Raw genomic sequence first — 21,240 nt, forward strand, 5'->3', positions numbered from 1 at the left:
ATCCACAAATATCTCTATCTGTATCTGTATTAAGCCACACATGGGTTCATACTTATGTCTCTACCTCTAATCCATCACTATGTGGGTCATCCCGGCCTCATCCCCTTGCTTATCTAGAAACTCCGTGGCAACAGTGAGAAACCTCATTTCCCGTGGAGGTCCACCATTTGATTAATTGTTCAATCCTAGCACCTGTGTATAGAGTGGTATCAGAACTATTAACAATACATCCATGGGACATGTATCAACTAGCACACATTTCTAGGTTCTTTCACCTTTGCTTTTACAGATTCCACTCATTTCCAAGTTATTGGGGTCCACGTCTATGCCCCTCCTCCGTGAGAATATTTCATACATTCATAATATAAATTCTCAGGTTATATCTTCATCCGGTCCTAGGGTCCCCTGACCCCCTAGATGACATGTGTGCTTCCAGTTTGCATGTACTAAGGTTTACTTTGCTGGAAAGTTCTATGGGTTTCAGCAAACATGGAGTCATGTACCCACTAGTGTGGTATCATGCACCATAGCTTCCCCATCAAGAAAAATCTGGACTGCTTCATGTGGTATTTTTTTCTTGTCTTGCTTTTGAGCCCTGACTTTATTTTCTCCTTCTGGCTATTTGGTAGGTCCATGCTGTGCTTCTGTCTGCCGGGTGAGAAGACACCCACCCCTGGCTTCCTAGTGGCTACCGTCCCTAGGCACTTGGCCACCTTCCAGCCCAAGGCAAGGACAGTAGCCACCCCAGCCCTCGTGGCCTGGCTCCTGAGCTGCCGCGCCACGAATCCTAATGCCATGAGACATTATCATTTTTGTTTTATGGAATCAATGTTCCTTTAGATTGACACACATATTTAGCAATTTCAGTGTTCATCAGTCCATTCTCTTTTTTCTTTTTAAAAAATATTTTCTTTATTTATTCATGAGAGACACACAGAGAGAGGCGGAGACACAGGCAGAGGGAGAAGCAGGTTCCCTGTGGGAAGTCTAACGTGCAGCTTGATCCCAGGACCCCAGGATCATGATCTGAGTCAAAGGCAGACACTCAACCACTGAGCCACCCAGGTGCCCCTCTTTTTTTTTCTTTTTATTACCATGAAAGATCACTCTAAGTGACTCGGCTCAGTGGTGGCCTCAGGTTTGATTTGTCTAAAAATATCTTTATTTGACCTTCATTTTGGAAAGCTGTTTTCACTGGGACTGTATTCTGGGTGGGAGTTATCTCCTCCAAATGCAGGGAGGTGGTGTTCCCTTTGCCCAGCCCGGCCTCTGTACCATGGAGATGGCAGTGCTGAACTGTGGCTCCTCTCTGTGCCAACTGCCCTCATTCTCTGGTGGCTTCACACTATTTGCTCTTGGCTTTTGCCTTTCTACAGACTGCAAGTTGATTGTAATTTGTTTGCCTTCCAAATCTGTGAATCATTGGCTTGCATCGGTTCTAGGTAATGGTGATATTATTTCTTGAGGTTGTCCTGCTTCTCTCATCCCAGGGCTCTTTGAACACCTGCTGGCCCAGCTTCCCCATGCCCTCCTGTGCATTCTCCATCGAAGGAAATGGAATTCCAGTGCTCATCCTTGTGGTCTTGTCTCCAGAGGGCTCCCCTCAGCCATATGGAACCTGTTGGCACGTCTGTTCACTGACACCCTAATTTCATTTAGCCCATTTTCTTCACTCAACTCTCCACTTGGTCCTTTCACAATTGTGCCAGGTCCGTTTTTGTACAAAGTCTCCGGTGTCTGCTGAAATGTCCAAGTTCAGTTTCTGTCTGTGGTTCCAGCTGGTGGAATCACTGTGGGTCCATCTATTGTCCCTCACTTCTGCTTGGTCTCGTGTGCAGCACCTTATCTCATTGGGGCTTCATTCACCTTTGCTGTAGTTGCCGTTACGTTCCTCAAGATTTCTGCTGGCTTCTACCAAGCATCTGGAGATGCTAGCAACCTGGGATCATCTTACTCCAGGTTTGAGGCGTGAGAATTTCCAGACCACCCAGAATGGTGGCTGCACTGCAGAATATGTGAGTGGTTTGTTCCCAATTCAACCTTTGGGGCCCTGGTCCACTTGGCTGGTGGAACACCACCTCCCTGCATTTGGAGGAGATAACTCCCACCTAGAATACAGTCCCAGTGAAAACAGCTTTCCAAAATGAAGGTCAAATAAAGATATTTTTAGACAAATCAAACCTGAGGCCACCACCACCAGCCAAGTGGACCAGGGCCCCAAGTGCTGGATCTTTACCAGCGTCCCCAGACCCCATCTCCTGTTCCCTTATGGCTCCTTCCCTCAATGCTCTCAAAGCACAGCTCAGGCCCTTACCACGTCTTCTCAACAGGCAGAAGTCCCCAGGTCCGAGACGTCCCCGGATCTGAGGCAGAGATTAGGGCCTTTCCTCCTCCCTGCCTGCCCCACCCATCTTGTTGGCCTTTTGATGCTTTTTCGGTATTCTTTGGTTTTCAACCAGCTTTTTTTTTTTTTTTTAATTTTTTTTTTTTTTTTTTTTAATGATAGTCACAGAGAGAGACAGAGAGGCAGAGACATAGGCAGAGGAAGAAGCAGGCTCCATGCACCGGGAGACTGATGTAGGATTCGATCCCGGGTCTCTAGGATCGCGCCCTGGGCCAAAGGCAGGCGCCAAACTGCTGCGCCACCCAGGGATCCTTCACCCAGCTTTTAAAACTTCAAACGATGCGACACCTGGGTGGCTCAGTCATTGAGCATCTGCCTTTGGCTTGAATCGTGATCCTGGGGTCCTAGGATCGAGTCCTGCATCAGGCTTCCCACGGGAAGCCTGTTTCTCCCTCCGCTTATGTCTCTGCGTCTCACTCTTTCATGAAAAAATAAAATTTTAAAAAACAAAAAATTTTCAGTGAAAGTGTTGGTGTGGAAGATCCAATCCACATTATCCGAAGCCAGGGCCTCCCACTCATGGTTCCCTTGTGTTGCACAGAGGCCTAGTCTATACCCTCATGCATAGGACAACCTCATCAGCAGGCGATCTTCAGTTCACATGAGCAGTGGGATGAGCCGGCCCGGCTTGGCCTTAGAGCTCAAGACCAAGAGCTCCTCCACTTCACTTGTAGAAGGTCTGGATGCAAGGGTTTCCTCTGTTTTGATCTTTCTAGCTGAGGTGAAGGGAAAATAGTCTTGCCGTAGTGTCAGAGGACAACCTTTCTGCACTTCCTGGCTCAGTCCTGAGTGGGGGACAGGGAAGGTGGAAAGCAGCCCTGCCTGGTCGTGAGCCCCGACGAAGGCTGGGCCGGCTCTCCCTTCATCATCAATGCCCCCTGAGCTGAACAGATCCTGCTGTATAAAAACCCCCTAAAACCAGGCTGTCTTCAGCCAGCCTCCTTTCCCTCGGAAAACAAACCCCAAGACATCCTGACAACAAAGACCACGTCATTTATTTACAAAGGCCAGTGTGGAAGGTGGGGGAGGGGGGGAAGGAAAGCCACACGGACATCCTCTCTGGATTGCTTGGGACCCTTTCCCATCTGGAGAAGACTCTGCTTCTCTTTCTTCCAGACTCTCAGCTGTGGGTCCTCCAAGCAGCTGGGCTAAACAGCAGAGAGAAGAGACGGTAGGAGCCTTCCTAGCACTCCAATAGAGCAACATCCAATTCCAGAGCAAAGGCATGATTGCGGCCCTCCCCTTCTCTTCCTCAAATAGAACTTTCTGGCCTGGAAGCAAACAGTGAAGACTCCAGAGGCCAGGGCTGCAGAGGGCAGGACTCTTCTACTGTTCCCCAACAGCGAGGAGGAGAGGGGTGGTAGGGGTGCTGCCACAGCCCCGACAGCTTTGGAAGGGGTAGCTACACTGCCCTTGGGGTACCCAGTACCCAGGGGCCCAAGGGACCTAGCTCGCTGGACCCTAGACTGGCCCTTCTGCCTACTTCTCTGTGGTGGGAGAGAGCTCGGGATCAGTCATCAACAAAGAATCTACCCTCTTGTGCAGCTGAGGTGCATGTGTGTGCCCACTGGCACACCCCCCTGCTGCTGACACAGACCTCAACTCCTTCTATGTCTTCTGAGGGGCGCTCAAAGCCCTGGTACCTGGGGACATAGGCAGGTCCTGGAATGGGGCTGGCAGGAGCCCCGGGGGGCCCTTTCTTCCAGCTCAGATTCTGTTAGCATCTGTAGGCCTTCTCTACCAGGCTGGAGCCTTGGCCCCCTGCTTACAACAGCTACTAGGGCCTCCATTCCCTAAGTGTCAATTCTAACTTCAGAGCCATTCCCTTCCTCTAGCAAATCCCAGTTCCCCTCCTTTGCACAGATCTCCATGGGGCTGGTCCAGGGTTTGCTAGCTCCTTGCACGGAGGGCTGTCTCCCCCTCTAGACAGGCAGAACAGGCATCATCCTCTCCTGGGACATCCTGACAAAGCCTAGATGAAGGGATCAGGGCGGGGCGGGGGGTGAGTGGTGAGGAGGAAAAGATAGCCTGTTCACCTGCCCCTCCTTCCGCATGTGTGACCCTGGCACGGGTTGGGCTGCAGGTGGGAGGAGGAGCAGAGAGAAGGAAGAATCACCACAAGTAACCATACAACAAGCAAATCCCTAGTGGGACACGGGAAAGACCCCGTCCCAGCAGAGTGGACAGCAGTCCCTCCAAAGCCTGCACTGCCGCTGGGACATCGGCGGGCTGTGCAAGGTGGTGGTGGGGTCAGGAGCTGGAGCCGACCAGCGAACTGTGAAGACGGCTTACACAGCCCCACTAGAGCAGGGCCGGAGAGCACTCCATACAGATGTGCAGGTTAACACCAAAATTCTCATAGCTCCGGGGCCAGGCCTGCGCCCCTAAAGCCACCCTGCTGTCTGGAGAGGACAGGAGAGAAGATGGGGACGGCAGGCACAGAGGGCAGGGGCCGACAGAGGAGCCACGAACTGGTGCCCAGGGGAGGGAGAGGCGGGAGGCGTGGCCAAGGGGTTAGGAGAGCTGCGAGCCCAGGAGTCTCTCGATGGCGGCATTGACGTCCCCTCCCGTGGCAATCAGGGCCTGCAGGTTGGCCTCACGGTTCATGAAGCCCATGGAGTTGAGCTGTTCCAGCTGCTGCTGGAACCTCACTTCTGGCATCTGCACCTGCAGGGACAGGCCTTGTGAAGTGCGCGTGCGAGGGACTGGCCCTGGGCCCCCAAATTTCGGGTTTACATAGGAGGAAAATGAGCAGTAGGTCTTCTGGAACATCCACAGGGTCAACCAGTGGGCAGGGAGGGGTGAGCTACAAACGGTGCTGAGGAGCCTGCACCCTGGTCTCTACATGGCTGTGGGGAAGACAGAGGGGGTGTATCTCCGAACATCTCAAAGGAACAGACAGGCCCAGATCAGCTCTCTGTCCATCCTCTGGGCTGTTAAGGGCACTCTGGAAGCCAAATGCTCAGGGTTGGGACGATGCAAGCACTGCATAGTCTCCACCCCACCCACCCTCCACCCTTCCGTGCTCACACACAGAGCGCAGGAGGGGCGCAGGAAGGGCTGGAGAAAGAAAGAACTTGTTAGGTTTGGTTAGCCAATCAAAAGATAGGGTCATTCACAGAAGAGAAAGCTTTTCATTTCTGACGCTCCCGTACACATCTCCTGGAAGTGCTTCCCTGAGGGATGTTGGGCAGCACTGGCCGCAATCACAACTGGTCGACTGGAGCTGGGAGGGGCCTGGCAATCCCAAACCACCAGGCCTCGGACACAATGAACATGCCATCCCGAGAAGGAAAGGACGTGCCCCTGACATTCTCCAGGGTTCTGTGCTGCCTCCTGTCACAGGCCACAGAACCTATGCTGGCCTGACCCTGGCGACTCTTGGGCCAGCCCTCTGTGGGGTCCTGCAAACGGAGCCCTCTACAGGGCTGTGCACACTTACACTTCCCAAATGATTTACAGAGGTCAGAGAAAGGTTAAGGGTCTCAGCTGAGGTCAACCCTCCCCCTCATCCAACCCCCTGGCTTTGAATTTGTGACTCAGGGCTCTAGTGACCTCATCCTCTAGAGCCCTCCTCTCCAGCCTCAGAGGTGGAGGCTGCTTCAGTTATCAAGAAAACCTCCGATAGAAGTACCAGTGGTTGGAGCAGACACTCAGGAGCCAGCATGCCTTGGTTTGCATCTTGGCTCCAGTACTGACTTATTGGTTATGTGACTCTGAGCAAGCCACTTCACCTCTCTGGGCCTCGGTTTCCCCTTTTTATAACAGAGAGAGCAGCTTCCTTACAAGACTGTTGTGATGAACAGAGCAGCCATGCTCATCCATAGAAGGCACTTAGAACAGTACCCAGCATGCAGGAAGGACTGTCACTATTCTCACTTCTATTTCACGGCTGTGGAAACAGATCTGGGAAAGGTGGCAACCTGCACAAGGCCAGCGAGGGGCCGATGGGGACCTAAAGGTGGGGCTGGCTGACCCCGGGCCTGTTCAACTGTCTTCATTCTGCTGCTCTGCCCCCAGTGCCAACCCCTCTGCCCCACATACCTGTGAGCTCCCACTCCCGGCCAACAGCTGGACCATCTGCTGCATGAGGTGCTGCTGAGCACTGGAAGCTCCCGCTGGAGAAGACGTGGCGGGGGGTACTGGTGAGGAGGTGGGGGCCTCAGGTATGGAGCCGGTGTTGCTGCCTCCCAGGGGTGCTGGGGTCCGGGACATCCCAAAGGAGCCAAGGCTGTGGGGAAGAGAGACCAAGAGGTGGGAGGCAGCCTCTGAGAGAAGGATGGGCATGCGAGATCTAGAAGGAAGAGTGGAGGGAACTGGAGAGCACAGCCTGGGAGACGCACCCTGGGAGACACATGGTGGCTGCAGGGAGCAGGGGGATGGGTAGGAGGGGGAAGGAGCCCGGACCTTGCTGCCCACCCACCCCCACCCTCACCTGGGTACCAGCCCAGGGGCCTCGGTCTGTAGGGTCTGCAGGCCCTGCTGGATCTGGAGCAGTGCCTGCATGGCACGGGGGTTGGTGAGGACGGAGAGGGACTCTGGGTTCTGCATCTGGTGGGAAACAGGCACAGGAAGATGATGGGAGGCGGCAGGAGGCCAACCAAACCTGAGGCCAGAGCTCTGTCCCCACTGCCCGCTTCAGGTGCCTCACTCACCTGCTGCAGGAAGACAGGGAGCTGAAGGCGGAGCTGCTCCTGCAGCTGGGGGTTCCCCGCAAAGAGCGGCACATTCACCATCATCTGCAGCGGGGGAAGGCAGCAGGGGAGGCCTGGGCCTGCCCACCCCCGCGGTACCCCCACCACAGTTGGATCTCAGAGCACCCCGAAGGCCTACGTGGGGCAGTGAGAGGACACGGAGCCACACCCTCGGCTGCGAGTGGAGGTATGCAGCCCCATGTCTGGCATTGACAACAGCATCCATAAGGACAGCTCTCACTATGTGCCGCACCAGGATCTGAGCTGCCCCATGATCCGGGCACCTTATTCCTATTAAGTCCCTGACCCTGCATAACTCTCTAAAGGAGGACCCACTGCCACAACACTCACAGGCGGACAAATGGGCTGAGCCTATGCAGCCAGGGGGCAGCGGGCCTGAGACACACACCCAGCAGTCTGGCTGGGGCCCAATCTGACCCGCTGAGTCACTGCCCCCCACAAGCTCCCCTTGTGGCAGCTCCATACCTGAGCAGCAAAGTCGGGGTTCTGAGCAAGCGTCTGCATCATGCTGCGCATGTAGGGAGCTGAGATCACGTTCTGCATCAGTTGGGGGTTTTCAGAGATCTGCTGGAGGAGGGCCTGCATCTCTGGGCTGTTGAACACCCCTGGAACGAGGAGGAAGTCAACGGAACGGAGAAAAGGGGTCCAGATGGAAACCAGATGCCTCCCTCCGCTCTCCCTCCTTGCAATGCTGGGTGCTTCCAAAACTCAGAAGGGCAACAGGAGCACGGGCTCCCAAGTACAGGGGCAAGGGTCCCTGTGGCTTTGGGCTAGCCCCTTCCCAGCTGCTCTGCTAAGGACAAGCTAGTGGGAAAGTGGGTCTCATCCAAGCCCCCCGGGCTATTCCTGCTGAAGGTCAGGGTTGGAAAGGGTCTGACAGAGGTCACCTAGACTCATGGGTTGCAGACTCGTCTTAGTGGCAGAAGCCCCTTCCTCCAACCAGATCCCACTCAAACATCAAATATGCCAACAGTTTGGTTAAAGCCTGGCAGGATGCCTGGAGCCCCCCCACTCGGTCCTTCCTCCTCCTGAGGATGGTCCAGACACCCCAGGACTCAGGAGTATAATTTTAAAGCCACGGATCAGGTTCAAATCCCTTATTTTACAAATAAGGGAATTGAAGCACACAGAGAGGAAGGGACTTTCTGATCACAGTGTCCCCGCGGGGGTACACACAAATCAAAGACATCCCCAGGGTCACATGTACGATCGCAATCCAGATAAATGGGGCTTCCCCAAGGGTTATGCAGTGCGTAACCTCCACTTCTATCCAGAAAAGCTCTGCACATCCCTCTCCCCTGGGCCTCCTACCTGCCTGCCCCAGGCGTGCCCCAATTCCTCTCCCACATGCTCCTCCCCAGGCCAATCCGTTTACACTGGACAGTTCCAGCAGGGCTGTGAGAGCTCTGGAAGCAGGGCCTGCTTTATTGGTGAGCCATCACTCAGGCTGCTTCCAGGACAGGAGGACACAGCCCAATAGAACCCTTTCATCCTCGGAGCTACTCCCCCAGGTGGCTTCAATCCGGTCTCACCTGTCTTCAGTATTCTGGAGCAGCATGAGCCCCAATCAGTCCTGGGGCAGAGGGACTCCCCTGGTGACCCCACTAAGCTCCTTCCACCCTAGGACATACCTGACCCCAGGCTAGCCGCATTGATCCCAAAGGGGTTCGAGACTGTCGGGTGCACCTGGCTGGTCCCCGATCCTCCGGTGCCCTCCCCCCCGGACCCGGGGGCCTGGGAGGTGGGGGGCGAGGGGCTCCAGGGGTTAGGGAGGGGCTCTCGGTTTTCAGTCCGCAGAGGCTGGGAGGACGAGCTGTCGGAGTTCCCGGCCAGGGAAGAGAAGGGATTGTTGCCAAACTGGGAGGAGGGAAAGGTTCTGGGTTAAGGGCTGAAACACACCAGGGGCAAGGGCTAGGCCCTCCGTGTCCTCTCACCTAACGGCTTCCCCTCCCCGGGCAAGGGAGAGGGCTCTGAGACCCCGGAGGCCCTGTGCTCCAGTCCCAGCTGCACAATGGGCAGCTACCCCCTCGTCCTGCAGGGTGGGACCTGGCCAGTGCTGGTCACTGGGTCACCATCTCCCTGGTGGCTCTAAATACTGGTCTCTAGTGTCCTCTGTGCCTGATGGTACTCTACACACACCCTCCCCGCCATGTAACGACACAGCTATCTTCCTTAGCTCCTCAGGGACAGAGACAATGTCATCTATGCTCCCCGCCTGACCCCTCTCCTGACGCGAGTAGGTGCTCAATAAATAACTGTCAGCTTGATGGGAGCTGTGACCTGCCCTGACGCTTCCCCTTTTTGAGCCCTCTTGGTCCCACGGACTCTCCAGACCATCCCCTCCAGGTCCCCTAAGTGGTATTCTGTGTACCCAGGCACACACAGAGGAGCCCATCTCTGGCTGAGCATGCCTCACACGTCTCCTCCTCCCCAGCTTCCTTCCTTCCCCTCAACAGGCCCCCCGCTTGTCACCCAGAATCACTTCCGGGTCTGCACCCCGTTGTGTGGTGTGCTGCCCAAGGCAACCCTGAAACATCCTCTCTCCGGATTTGAGCACCCAGGAAAGAGCTCTGTCCAGGGGTGTGTCTGCTGAGAGAGTCTACACCCTATTTCCCTGCTCAGGCTCCCTTTCCTGAGGTCCCGGATGGTCCTCACTTGAGCAGCTTCACCCCCTCCTCACCAGGGGGTTTCCTGCTCATCAAAGTGGGTCATGGGGCTCAGAGCTCACCCAGGGCCCTCCAGCTCTGAGGTGCACTTCCTCCACCTGACCAGATGCCTGCTGAGAACAGGCCAGCAGGCCAGGGTTCCTGTACGACAGCCCCAGGCTGTCCCGGTTTCAGATATCCTGTCCTGATGACTCACCCTGCTCCTACCACCACTGGGTTCTGCGTCCTGCTGTGTTTCTCAGGACTTTCTATGGACCGAACCTCTTTCTGACCTCCCTCGAGCAATAACAGCTGCCACTTATTGAGCACCTACTATGCACCTGGCACATATATACTAATGTTTACAATAGCCCTCCAATATACCAGTTCTCAAAGTGTGGTCCTGGGACCCCTGCGAAGCTTAATGCTGTTTTTATAGTTCTGAGGTGCTATTTCCTTTTTTCACTTTTGTTGTCTCCGTGAGTGGTCAGTGGCCTCTTCTAGAGGCTATATGACACATGACATTGCAATGGACCAAATGTAAAAGTCAAGCTGGGAGTCCAGCTGTCCTGAAGTAAGCCAGACATTAAAGAAGTCTGCAAAAAAAATTTTTTTTGAAGTCTGCAAAAATTTAAAACAATGCCACTCTCCGCTAAAGTTTTGTTTAGGAAATTAAAGTTATTTTTGAAAAGAATATGCTGTTTACATTAACATATAGTGGATTTGCACTTATTTTTAAACAAATAAACACTCCTTAGGTTTCTCAGTTTTAACTTCTGATGCAGTGAATATTGATAGCTCTAACCCAGAAAAACAAAAGCTTTTTGGGGCCCTCAATAATTCCTAAGTGTATAAGGCAGTCCAGAGGCCAAAACAATTGAGAACCACTGCTTTAATACATTGCCTCCAGTTTGGAAATGTGAACACTAAGACTCAGAAAGGTGAAGTACCCCACTTTCACCTGCACACTAAACGTGGTGGAGAAAGTATTTGAACCTCGGTTTGCTGATGCCAAACCTCTGTTCTTCCAGCTATTATAGTGGGTCTTGCAACTGAGCCTGCATCAAATTAGCCAGAGTGCTTGTTATATAATCCATCCTCAGCTCAATTTCTTTTTAACCAGATGCATGCATTACTTTGATATACATTTTATTTTTTTTTAAGATTTTATTTATTTATTCATGAGAGAGAGAGGCAGAGACACAGGCAGAGGGAGAAGCAGGCTCCACGCAGGGAAGCCTGATGTGGGACTCAATCCTGGGTCTCCAGGATCACGCCCTAGGCTGTAGGCAGCGCTAAACTGCTGAGCCACTGGGGCTGCCCTCATACACATTTTAAACTAAACATTTAAACATAATTTAAAATAAAATATTTTTTCTTTATATACCTTATTAAAGTAAGTCCTTTAAAAACTCATAGCTGTGATGCCTGGGTGGCTCAGCGGTTGGGTGCCTGCCTTCAGCTCAGGTCATGATCCCGGGATCCAGGATCGAGTCCCGCTTCTCCCTCTGCCTGTGTCTCTGCCTCTCTCTCTCAGTCTGTGTCTCTCATGAATAAATAAATATTAAAAAAAAAAAAACCTCATAGTTGATCCCTACAAACACTTTCTAAAATTTGAAAGAGCAATGCCAAGAACCACCAAAAAGACGGTGGAGAATAAGGTGGGGGGTTTACTCTGCCAGATGCCCAGACTGAATTAAGACAACATGACACCACTATAGGGACGGACAGACCAGTGGAACTGCATAAAGTCAGCAAGACACACACTTCTTTGTGGAGATCTGGTGTAGGCCAGAGGCAGCATGAGCAACAAAATCTGTTAGGATAGCATGGGCCACTCAGGATATGGGGCTTTTTCTCTTCAACAAGGAAAAAGTAATGTGAAATCCCATCTTCCCACCTGGGCACTGGTTTGGGGGAGGTGTTCAGTTTGTGAAAATCCATCAAGCTATACACTTACGATGTGTGCACCTTTCTGAAGCTGTATTATTCTCTGATAAAAGATTTAAAAAAAAAATTTTTTTTTAATATTTAAAATGTTTTTAAAAAGCAAGTTAAAAATTATACGAACAGCAGGATACCACTTCTGAGGCTTAAAGTATGCAAATCAATGCTGTGGATTATTTATGGATACAAACACAGGCCATAAAAGAATCAAAATGGTAAACACCAATGTCATGGTAGTGGTTCACACTGGAGAGGGAAAGAGTAGAATGGGGCAGGGATACCTGATGGCTGCAATTCTATCTGTAAGGTCATATTTGCATATATTAAAATACTAACATTAGCTACCTCTGGGGTGGAAAAGTGGTGGCCGGGAGTTGGAAATAGAAGGAGTCCTTTTGTTTACTTTGTGTAACTCTGGAACTGTGAAATGTGTAAATGTATAATGTATTTACTGTAAATTAAACTTAAAAAAAGAGCCAAAAAGGCACTGAAACTATATCGGGCTACATGGATACAAAAGAATGCTATATTTTTGTCTATACTTTTTATATACTCGAAAGAATTCATAAGGCACTTTCAAAAGTGCATATTACCAAGCCTGATTCCAGAGACTGAGTCAATCAGTAGCTCAAAGGTGGGGACCAGGAATCTCATTATCAGTAAGTTCCCTGGGTGATGCTGATGCAGGTGATCCATGGACCACACTTGAGACATGCTGTGCTGAGGTTGGCTGTCACACCCCAGGTCTGCCCCACAACCTCTGAGCCCCTGGTGCAAGAAGCTGTCAGATCTGTGGACGCTACGCCTCCCCCACTTCCCTTGGGAATTCTGCTCTACTTTCTGCCCTACCGCCTCGGCCCCGTGCCAAGCTGGACCATCCCTGCCCATGCCATGAGAGCTGTTCTCCAGCCCAGGCCTGCTCTCGGAGGGCTGGATATAGGAGGAGGAACAGGCAGCACCCCAGGCTTGCCTGGGTCTGGGGCAGGAAATCCTGAGCCCAAACAGCCCTCCCACAGCCTAGCCCCTGGCCCCACCTGTTCCCGGGCAGCACTGAACATCGGCTCTTGGATGTCTGTATACATGCGACGGAGGGCATTATACCCTCCAGGGATGCTCTCCAGATTGCTCAGGGCCCGGTCCTGGTTCCGCATCATTTCTTGCATCATGGCTGGATTTCGAGCAAGCTCCATTGTCTGGTGGAGAAGGGCGAGAAAGGAAGAACCAGAGGAGTACCAAGCTTGGGCGAGGGTGGGCCCAGCGGAGGGGGGTCTGCATCAGGACCAGGGTCCAGCGCCCAGGAACTGCCCCACAGTGGGGAGTCAACTAAGGTGGACTTCCTCCCTCTGCTGTCACCTTGGCTCCAGCCCTGCCTCCCTGTGGGGGTTCTATGCAGCTTTCTGCACCATGGTACAATGAATGCAGATAGGCAGAGGGCAGCAGCTCCGCTTCCTTGGGGGTCAGGAGGCCACACAAGTGTCAGGGAGCAAAAGGAAGCTGAGTAAGAAAGGACGTGAGAAAAAGAAGGAGGCAGCAGATGCTCAATCAGCATCTATTAAGCACCAACTACATATACATACTGGGCAAAACAATTTACACGACTGAAATCATAGGATCCCCACAATACTTGTCCCAAGGAGGCATTTCTTTCCCTATTCTGCAGATAAGAAAATAGGCTGAGACTCACTGAGGACACATAGCTGGTTAGTGGTGGAGCTGGGTTTCCAGGCCAGGTTGGTCTGCCTGCCCCAGACTGTACTGTGGCTCCCGGCAAGTGACCACAAGTCAGGGAGGGAAAGCATTCACGCCAGGACAACGCTACTGACACCCTCTAATCCTGGCCCTAGGCCTCTGGCCCGGCCAGACCTTGAGAAACCAGAGGATGGGGGCTTTCTCTTTGGAACCAACAGCTTGCTGTCAGTGAGGGCTGGCCTATGCAAGCTCCAGGAGACAAGTGGAGATAGGAGGTAAAGCTCCTTGTCCGCACCCAACTTGGGATGCCTTCCGTGTCCTCATTCCCAAGTCTGCTCCACACTTGCTCCTCTGAAACGCCCTTACGACTCAGACAGTACACTGATTCCTTGCCCCATAATTCCTTCCTTCACTAAGTGTCTGCTGAGTGACTTCTACACTCCAGGCAGTGCAGAAAACACTCGCAAACCCTCGCTCTAAAGGAGCTTATTTTCTGGCAGACCCAGCACTGATGCCCACAGCAATGCTGACATCATCTATCCTTGTCCCGTGCCGGCCTGGCCATAAGATGCAGCTCCCAAAGACCAACACAAACTTGTATCTGCGGGATCTCCCTCGGCCACCGGCCCTGCCTGGGCCCCCGCTCCCTGAACACCGTAATGCCTTTGCACCTGCGGTCCCACAGCCCTAAACACTCTCCTCTTTTTCCTCATCTGGGTCTCAGCTTGGGTGACACTTCCTCCAGAGGCTGCTCCGGGTCCCGGGGTAGGGCTGGGAGGCCTTTCCTGTGCTCCCGGGGTGGTCCCACGACCATCTCTATAATAGCACCAGCTGCACTGCATAATAATTGTGCACTTACTTGTCTCGCTTCCTTTTGAGACCAGAAGTTCCTGAAAAGCTAGGCTACTACCCCTTCAGTGTTCAAAATGTAGCTGCTGATGAGTAAGTAAACCAACAAGCCAAGGCAGGACGAGGCGAGAGAAGTCAGCATGGCTGGTATGCTCCCCATCTTGTGTGTCCTGTCCACCTGCACCCCACCTTCTCTCATACCTACCTGCCTCATGAGCTCTGGGTTGTTGAGCATGTGGCTGATCTCAGGATTCCGGTCCATCAACTGCTGCATCTGGGGGTTGGCCATGATCATATGGCGCATCAGGTCAGGGTTGGACATCATGTCCTGGACCAGGGGGTTCTCCATGATCTGCGACAGCATCTCAGGATTGGACATCAGCTGTCTCTGCATCTGCTGCTGTAGCTCCATGAAGTTGGCAGAGCCTAGGCCCAGGCTGCCCAGGCCCAAGATGCCCCCAAAGCCAGCTGCAGGGAGGGGCTAGGGTCACAGTGTGCCGCAAGACCCTGCCCCCGCCAGGCCACAGCCACTGGTCAGGTCTCCGGATGGGCCTTGTCTGCTTCTCACATCTCCCTTTCCAATCCTTTCCCTGGCCCCAGCCCTGCCCCACTGCTGGCAGAGATGGGAGCCTCAGCAACCAAGACCTCTCTGGCAGCAGACGCTGAGAGCCAAGCCCAGCACTGTGCACAGAGAGGGCGACCGACCGTGGTGGCCTGCTGAATGAGCAATAAATATTCCCCAACTGGTCACTGCTGGATCCCCCTGGTCCCTGCACGCCCATATCCTCACCCCAAGTTCCCCACATCCGCAATCCCATTTCCTCCCTCCCCCTTTACACTCATCCATGCTCTTTTCCTCTGGGAGGGCCTCGTAGACCAGTTTTTCCCTCCTCTGCTTTGCTCAAGTACCAGTGTCTGGAACTCCATGTACAGGGGTCCCCTATCCCCGTCAGACTAGGAGCAGGGACCGTGTTTCTGTCTCCTCTTGGCTCTCCCCTAAGCCCAAGCCCCACACAGGACTGTGATCTCCTCCCTAAGGGCTTACAGAGTATGGATGCAGTAGCACTGGGGGGTCCCTCCCCAGCCCCAGGGGAGGGACCCCCCCCACTGCTCCTCCGGCTTCCACTGCCAGCATCTGAAGTGGCGCTGCCAGAGGTGGAGGGCTGTGCAGGGGTAGCAGGTGAAGCAGGAGTGGTGGAGGGTGCTGAGGCAGGGTCTGGAGTGGAGGGGGAAGAAGCAGTAGCAGCAGCTGGATCTTGAGCCCTGAGAGACAGAGAAAGTCCAAGCTGAAGTGAACAGGAAGGAGAGAACAAGGATCTCCTTTTGGTGCAGCTACTGCCCTAACGCCACCACCTTCTCAGCAACCCTGGGCCAGGTGGTGGGGGGGTGGGGGGGCTCCCCCAGCCACAGGGGTGCTGCTGGGGGCAGTATCATCTGCCGGTCAGGGCATTCTGGGAGAGCTACATCAGGTTCCTTTCCCCTGTAGGGGAGCCGTCCAAGGGCCACCTTCCTGGGCACTGGCATGGCCCTCCAGGTAGGTGAGCGACAGGTAAGAATGTGAGTACCACAGTAGGAAAACAGGCCCAGTGAGAAGTTTGATCTACTCCTCTCCTGGACTTACTTCTGAGGGGTCTTGATGACCAGATGGACAGTGAGCCCATCCTTGATCCCATGCTGGTTCAGTGTGTCCCCGTCCTTGAGGATCTTGCCTGCGAAGATCAGGACCAGCTGATCCTGCTGAGCCTTAAACCTCCTGGAGATTTCCTCTTTGAACTGTGGTCAAGAGGCAGAGGTCACTGCAGAGGTTCCCTGGGCCCCACCCACCAGGGACCCTGCCTCTAGTTTGGGAAGTCCCTTCTGCAGTATAGACTCCATCCATCCAGCTGCAGTGAGCTGTGCCTTCATTAACCAGAGACGGACTAGTGACAGGCTCCCCTGGGCTCAACCCCAGGGTCTCCCACCCTAGAAGGCCCAGCCTTCCCTGTGACTCTCCCCTCAGTCCCTCCCTGCTGCTCCCTGTGGTGACAGCACTGCCCTGGTGGCTCTCTTGGTCCCAACTCCTTCAGCAACCTTGGACTCAAGCCCCTGCAGCCTTCCATTCTATCCATCAGGTCTCTCTGCCCAGGCCCAGCCTTCTCGTAACAAGGACAACACACGGACCCCACAATCATTGCTAAGAGCAGCGACCATTCAGAAGTGAAGGGTCGCAGACTGATAAGATACACATGGGTCGTTATCTCCACTTTCAGGCGAAGAAAACTGAGGCTCAGAGAAGTTATGTAACTCACTCTGGGCAGACTGGAATTCGGGTCCTGACACCAAAGCCCTGGCTCCTGACCCAACACTCGGCCTCTCCACTCGGTTAAAGCTGATTTCAAATTGAGCTCTGCAGGGCAGAGGATGCACACTCTGGAATGTGATCATTTCACATTCCAGGGGGGCAGTGATGGCACTAAAGTTTGGCTTAAGGAGAGGCAGGCCCCCAAATCTACTAGCTCTCCCTCAAACCAAGCCCAAACACGTCAAACAGGATACTCTCTCTCAAGAGAGTGCACTTGCTAAGCCAAGGCAGCGTCCAGATCCCTGCCTTCCAACCAGATGGCCTCTCTAAAGCCCCGCCTATGTGAAATTCTGGAGCAGCCACAGGGGGTGGCGAACACAGGAGGTGTTCCCTCATTCACTCGGTCAACACACTTTTATTGAGCACCTACTGCACACAGCAAGTTCCGGAGGGGCGAGGGCCAACTGTAAGGGCCTTGATTTGAAAAGGTAGGACGGATCAGGGCGGAGGGAAACGCTCCCCCAGCACCCCGCGCCCCAGTCCCGGGCGCCCCCGGGCGCCCCCGCCTCCCGCGGCCCCTGGAACCCCGGCCAGCCCCCGGACGCACGCGGCCCGCATCCCCAGTGTTTCTCCCCTCCCCGCTGCAAGGGGCCCCCTCCCCGCTCTCCGCCACGCCCCCAGCCCAGGCCACAAGGCCAGCCCCAGCCTGGCATCCGCCGCACGCGCCGCGTTGGCCAGCGCCCCCCCGCAGGGGGCCCCCCAGCCCCGCTCCTGCACTCCCGCCCCTCCGAGAGCCTGCGGGGCCCCCGCCCCCTCCGCCGCCGGCCGCCCCCCCCCCCGCCTCGGGGCCAACCCCTCTCCGCAGATCCCTCCTCCGCCACCCTCGCGGCTCGTACTACCTCCTTGACGGAGGCCCGATCGCAGATCACTATTTCCTCCTTGTCCTTGGGGGTCTTGACGGTGACCCGAATGGGGGGCCTGGCCTCGTCCCCGCTCGGCTCCGCCATGCCGCCGCCGCCACCCGGCCGCCCGCCAGCCCGCCCCGGCCCCTCCTCCCCTCCCGGCCGCCCGCCCGGCCGGCTCCGCTCCGGCCTCCGCCCCTCCGCCCTCCCCTGCCCTGCCCTCCCCTCCCCTCCTCTCCTTTCCCCTCCCCTCCCCTCCCCTTCCCGCGGCCGCGCCGCCCTCCGGACCAGTTGCGCTCACAGCGCCCCGGGCGGCCTGGTGGGGGCACTGCAGCCGGGACCTCTCGGGGGCGGAGCCTCTCTGGGCGGGGCGGGCCTCTGGCCTCCAGCGAGGGCGCTCCACCGTCCCGGCCCGCCACTTAGGCGGGGACTCAGGCTCCGGGACCTGACGCAGTCCCCGTGGCCGCCCCGTTCTCGGGGCTCCCGGGCCGGAGTCCTCCATGCCTGGACGTCCCCCCAGAGTCTCACCTCTGGGACTGACCTTGCCCCCAGGGGTCGTGGCCTGCACAGGGTTGGCTAAGGACGGCTCCCAAGGGAGCCGGCGTGGGCTGGGTTCGGCCGGCGTGGACTTTCTGAGCCCCGATCCCGACCCCCAGGGTTGTGCACGGCGTAGGAAACTGCCCTGAAGAGTAATCGAACGTGTGCCTGACCAATACTGGGATTTCTTTTTCAGTTAGTGGTCAGGGATTGTAAAGCGGGCATGCTGACTCTTCTTTCCCCAGGATGGGGGTAGGGGGTGTTAAACGTCCTTCCAGTCCTGCCAGGTCCTTTCGCTCCCGCTCTTCCCGCCCCCCACCACCACCGCGTGGTTCCCCCGGAAAGGCGAACTGCACTTCCCAGGGTGCGCCGCGAGGCCGCATGAAACTACAAGTCCCGGCGCCCCCCGCGGCGGAATGGCGTGGCGGCGTTGCGTCGCCGCCCCCGAGCCCGGCCGGGACCTCCGGAGTTTGGGGAGGCTCCCGCGGAGGCCCGCGGGAGGCAGCTCAGGGGCTGGCGTGGAAGCCCAGACCTGGGAGCCGCAGGCATGCTGCGTCCCAAGGCTCTGACCCAGGTGCTGAGCCAGGCCAACACCGGCGGTGTCCAGAGCACGCTGTGAGTGTGGCCGGGAAGGGCCCCGGGGAGGGAGGGTCTGGGGGGCGCGCTCTGCCCTGACCCCCGCTTTCTCGAGGCGCCCGGAGGGAGGCGGGCTGAGAGCGCAGCCGCCTTTGTCGCCGCCCCCAGCCCATCTGTATCCCTTGCCGCCGCTCGCCAGGCTGCTGAATAATGAGGGGTCCCTGCTGGCCTACTCCGGCTACGGGGACACGGACGCCCGGGTCACCGCGGCCATCGCCAGCAACATCTGGGCCGCCTACGACCGCAACGGGAACCAGGCGTTTAACGAAGACAATCTCAAGTTCATCCTCATGGACTGCATGGTACGGAGAAGGGCCCACCCCCTGTCCTGAGGGGTGCCATGGGGCCACCTGGACCGCATCCTGGGGTTGGAGGGGCAGGGACGGGATCTCCGAGGGTGGCTGAGGGCTGGTCTGCTGCAGCAAGCAGTGGTGAGGAGGGAGCCGACCACCTAGTACTGACCGGGCTTCTGGTCCGCCGGCCATGGTCGTCGGTGGAAGCCTGGGCAGGCAGGCCACTGCAGCTCTCTGAGTTTCCTTACCGCATCTCACCCCCACACGCGTGTGCGCTCACAGGGTGGGTCTCAACATCAGACGAAAGGGTGTGAACTGAACGGCATTGTCACCCCAGAGTCTCCAAACTGTAGGCCGGACCCTAGTTTACAGAAGAAGGCACCAAAGTCCAGAAAGGGGAAGTGGCCATTAGACTGAATTTGCAGAAACAGAAACTTGTTTCATTCACCTTTGTATTTGTTCGGCCAACAAATGTTTAGGTCCCTGGGGTGTTCTGGGGACTAGGGACAAAGTAGCAAACAGGACAAACAAAAACCGCAGCCCTAGTTTCTTACAGAAGCTTACAGTTTTACATATGCTGTAAAATATGTATGAAGTCAAAGCAGTAGGGTGTTAGATACTGAACATGCTATGGGAAACATAAGTTAGGTGGGGTGTGTATCAGGGACAGTGTCTCTGAAAAGGCAACACTTCATTAAAGGTCTGAAGGAAGTTGGCAAGCCATGTGGCTGTCGAGGCCTAATGAAAGTTTGCTGAAACAAACTGAAAAGGTCCAAAAGCGAACTCTTCCCCCAAGGATTTCTACTGTAACTGGGCTGCCAACCTCATCCTCCCCCCACACCTGACCAGAGACGCCATTTCATTTCAGTTGATGACTTGTATTTGGTGCCTAACCTAGAGTTGGTGCTATAGGGCAATAGCTTTCCAAGGCCTTGTCCACATCACAGCCATAAGAAACACCTTTTCAGTCAGAGCCCATGCCCCCCAGCTAAGACAAAAGTTTCACGAAATAGTACTTCCCTTATAACATGTGATACACTCTGTTTCCGGTCTTTTCAATACTGATCCGTCTCCTTAATTGATTGAACCCAAGAGTCAGATCTACAATTTGAGAAACTTTACCATGGGAAAGAGAACTATCCATTAGACTATTTGTTCCTACACCCCTTACAGTGTCTTTGGGTTTAACCCATAATAATAACATCACCCATTTGGACAGCCCTTTGCAGCTGTGAAACTCTCCTGTGTACTAGCACCCTCATCAACTAGGAAGAGGTAGGGATCACAGAAAGAGAAACCAAGTGTCCGGGGGATTGAGTGTTCCAGGGGAAAGCTGGTTAGTTAGACGCTGTGCTGATGCTGGAGTCTGAGCTCAGGACCCCACGTCCAGGGCTGTGGCCAGAGCCCCTCCTCTGAAGTTCCTGCCATGCCCAGGGCATGGAAGGAAGAAGGTAGTCTCTCTGAAGAGGACCTCTTGGGGAAAGAGGGCTAAGGGTGCCAAGCAGGACATCATATCCCACAATGTCACCCCCACCAGGAGGGCCGCGTTGCCATTACCCGGGTGGCCAACCTTCTGCTGTGCATGTACGCCAAGGAGACGGTGGGCTTCGGAATGCTCAAGGCCAAGGTGTGTAGACAACCGTGGGCCTAGCCTTTGTGCTGTTGGCTGCCCGCTCCCACCTCACGACAGTCCTGGAGTCCTCTCATGACCGTCACTGGCTGTGGACTGACCCTAGGAGTGGGTGGGAGCGGGGTGCTCAGCCAGGAGTGGGCCTGCATTGGGGGTCCCTCTAGTGGCAGGCCGTGTACGGTCCTGATTTCTCCTCCCCTCTTGCAGGCCCAGGCCCTGGTGCAATACCTGGAGGAGCCCCTTACCCAAGTAGCAGCATCGTAATGATCCTTGTTTGAAGCTGGGGTCAAAAAGATAAATGAACATTTACAGGGGCAGGGCCCCCTTGGGAACCTTTCTGGATTGGGGGGGACTTTGCTTTTTCCAAGAATAAACTTTAACTCCTATCTTATGTGGTGACTGCTCTTTTTTAAAAATAGATTTATTTTACTTACTTTTTTTTTTTAAGATTTTATTCATGAGAGACACAGGTTGAAGGAGAAGCAGGCTCCTTGTGGGGAGCCCAACGCAAGACTCGATCTCAGGACCCTGGATTCACAACCTGAGCCAAAGGCGGACGCTCAAACACTGAGCTGCCCAGGCGTCCCTATTTTACTTACTTCTTTTTTTTTTTAAGATTTTATTTATTTATTTATGAAAGACACAGATAGAGAGGCAGAGACACAGACAGAGGAGAAGCAGGCCCCACTCAGGAAGCCCCATGTGGCACTCG

At 54.9% G+C, this 21,240-nt stretch overlaps 2 protein-coding genes across 2 annotated transcripts; one reads left to right on the top strand and one right to left on the bottom strand.

Annotated features, from left to right (window-relative positions):
• Positions 1-3,377: 3,377 nt before the first annotated feature.
• Positions 3,378-17,642, bottom strand: UBQLN4 (ubiquilin 4). The gene is made up of 11 exons (XM_072732515.1): positions 17,430-17,642; positions 15,871-16,022; positions 15,295-15,512; positions 14,455-14,717; positions 12,746-12,904; positions 8,751-8,976; positions 7,585-7,724; positions 7,060-7,143; positions 6,840-6,955; positions 6,449-6,635; positions 3,378-5,071 (listed from the first exon to the last, which is right to left on the bottom strand). The coding sequence occupies exons 1-11, from the start codon at positions 17,535-17,537 to the stop codon at positions 4,919-4,921; spliced, it is 1,806 nt and encodes a 601-aa protein (XP_072588616.1). The 5' UTR covers positions 17,538-17,642; the 3' UTR covers positions 3,378-4,918.
• Positions 17,643-18,382: 740 nt separating this feature from the next.
• LAMTOR2 (late endosomal/lysosomal adaptor, MAPK and MTOR activator 2) lies at positions 18,383-20,919 on the top strand. The gene is made up of 4 exons (XM_025997291.2): positions 18,383-18,584; positions 18,745-18,907; positions 20,436-20,525; positions 20,736-20,919. The coding sequence occupies exons 1-4, from the start codon at positions 18,517-18,519 to the stop codon at positions 20,790-20,792; spliced, it is 378 nt and encodes a 125-aa protein (XP_025853076.1). The 5' UTR covers positions 18,383-18,516; the 3' UTR covers positions 20,793-20,919.
• Positions 20,920-21,240: the final 321 nt, after the last annotated feature.

The sequence above is a fragment of the Vulpes vulpes genome, chromosome 13, assembly GCF_048418805.1.
Source record: "Vulpes vulpes isolate BD-2025 chromosome 13, VulVul3, whole genome shotgun sequence".
NCBI classification, from domain to species: domain Eukaryota; kingdom Metazoa; phylum Chordata; class Mammalia; order Carnivora; family Canidae; genus Vulpes; species Vulpes vulpes.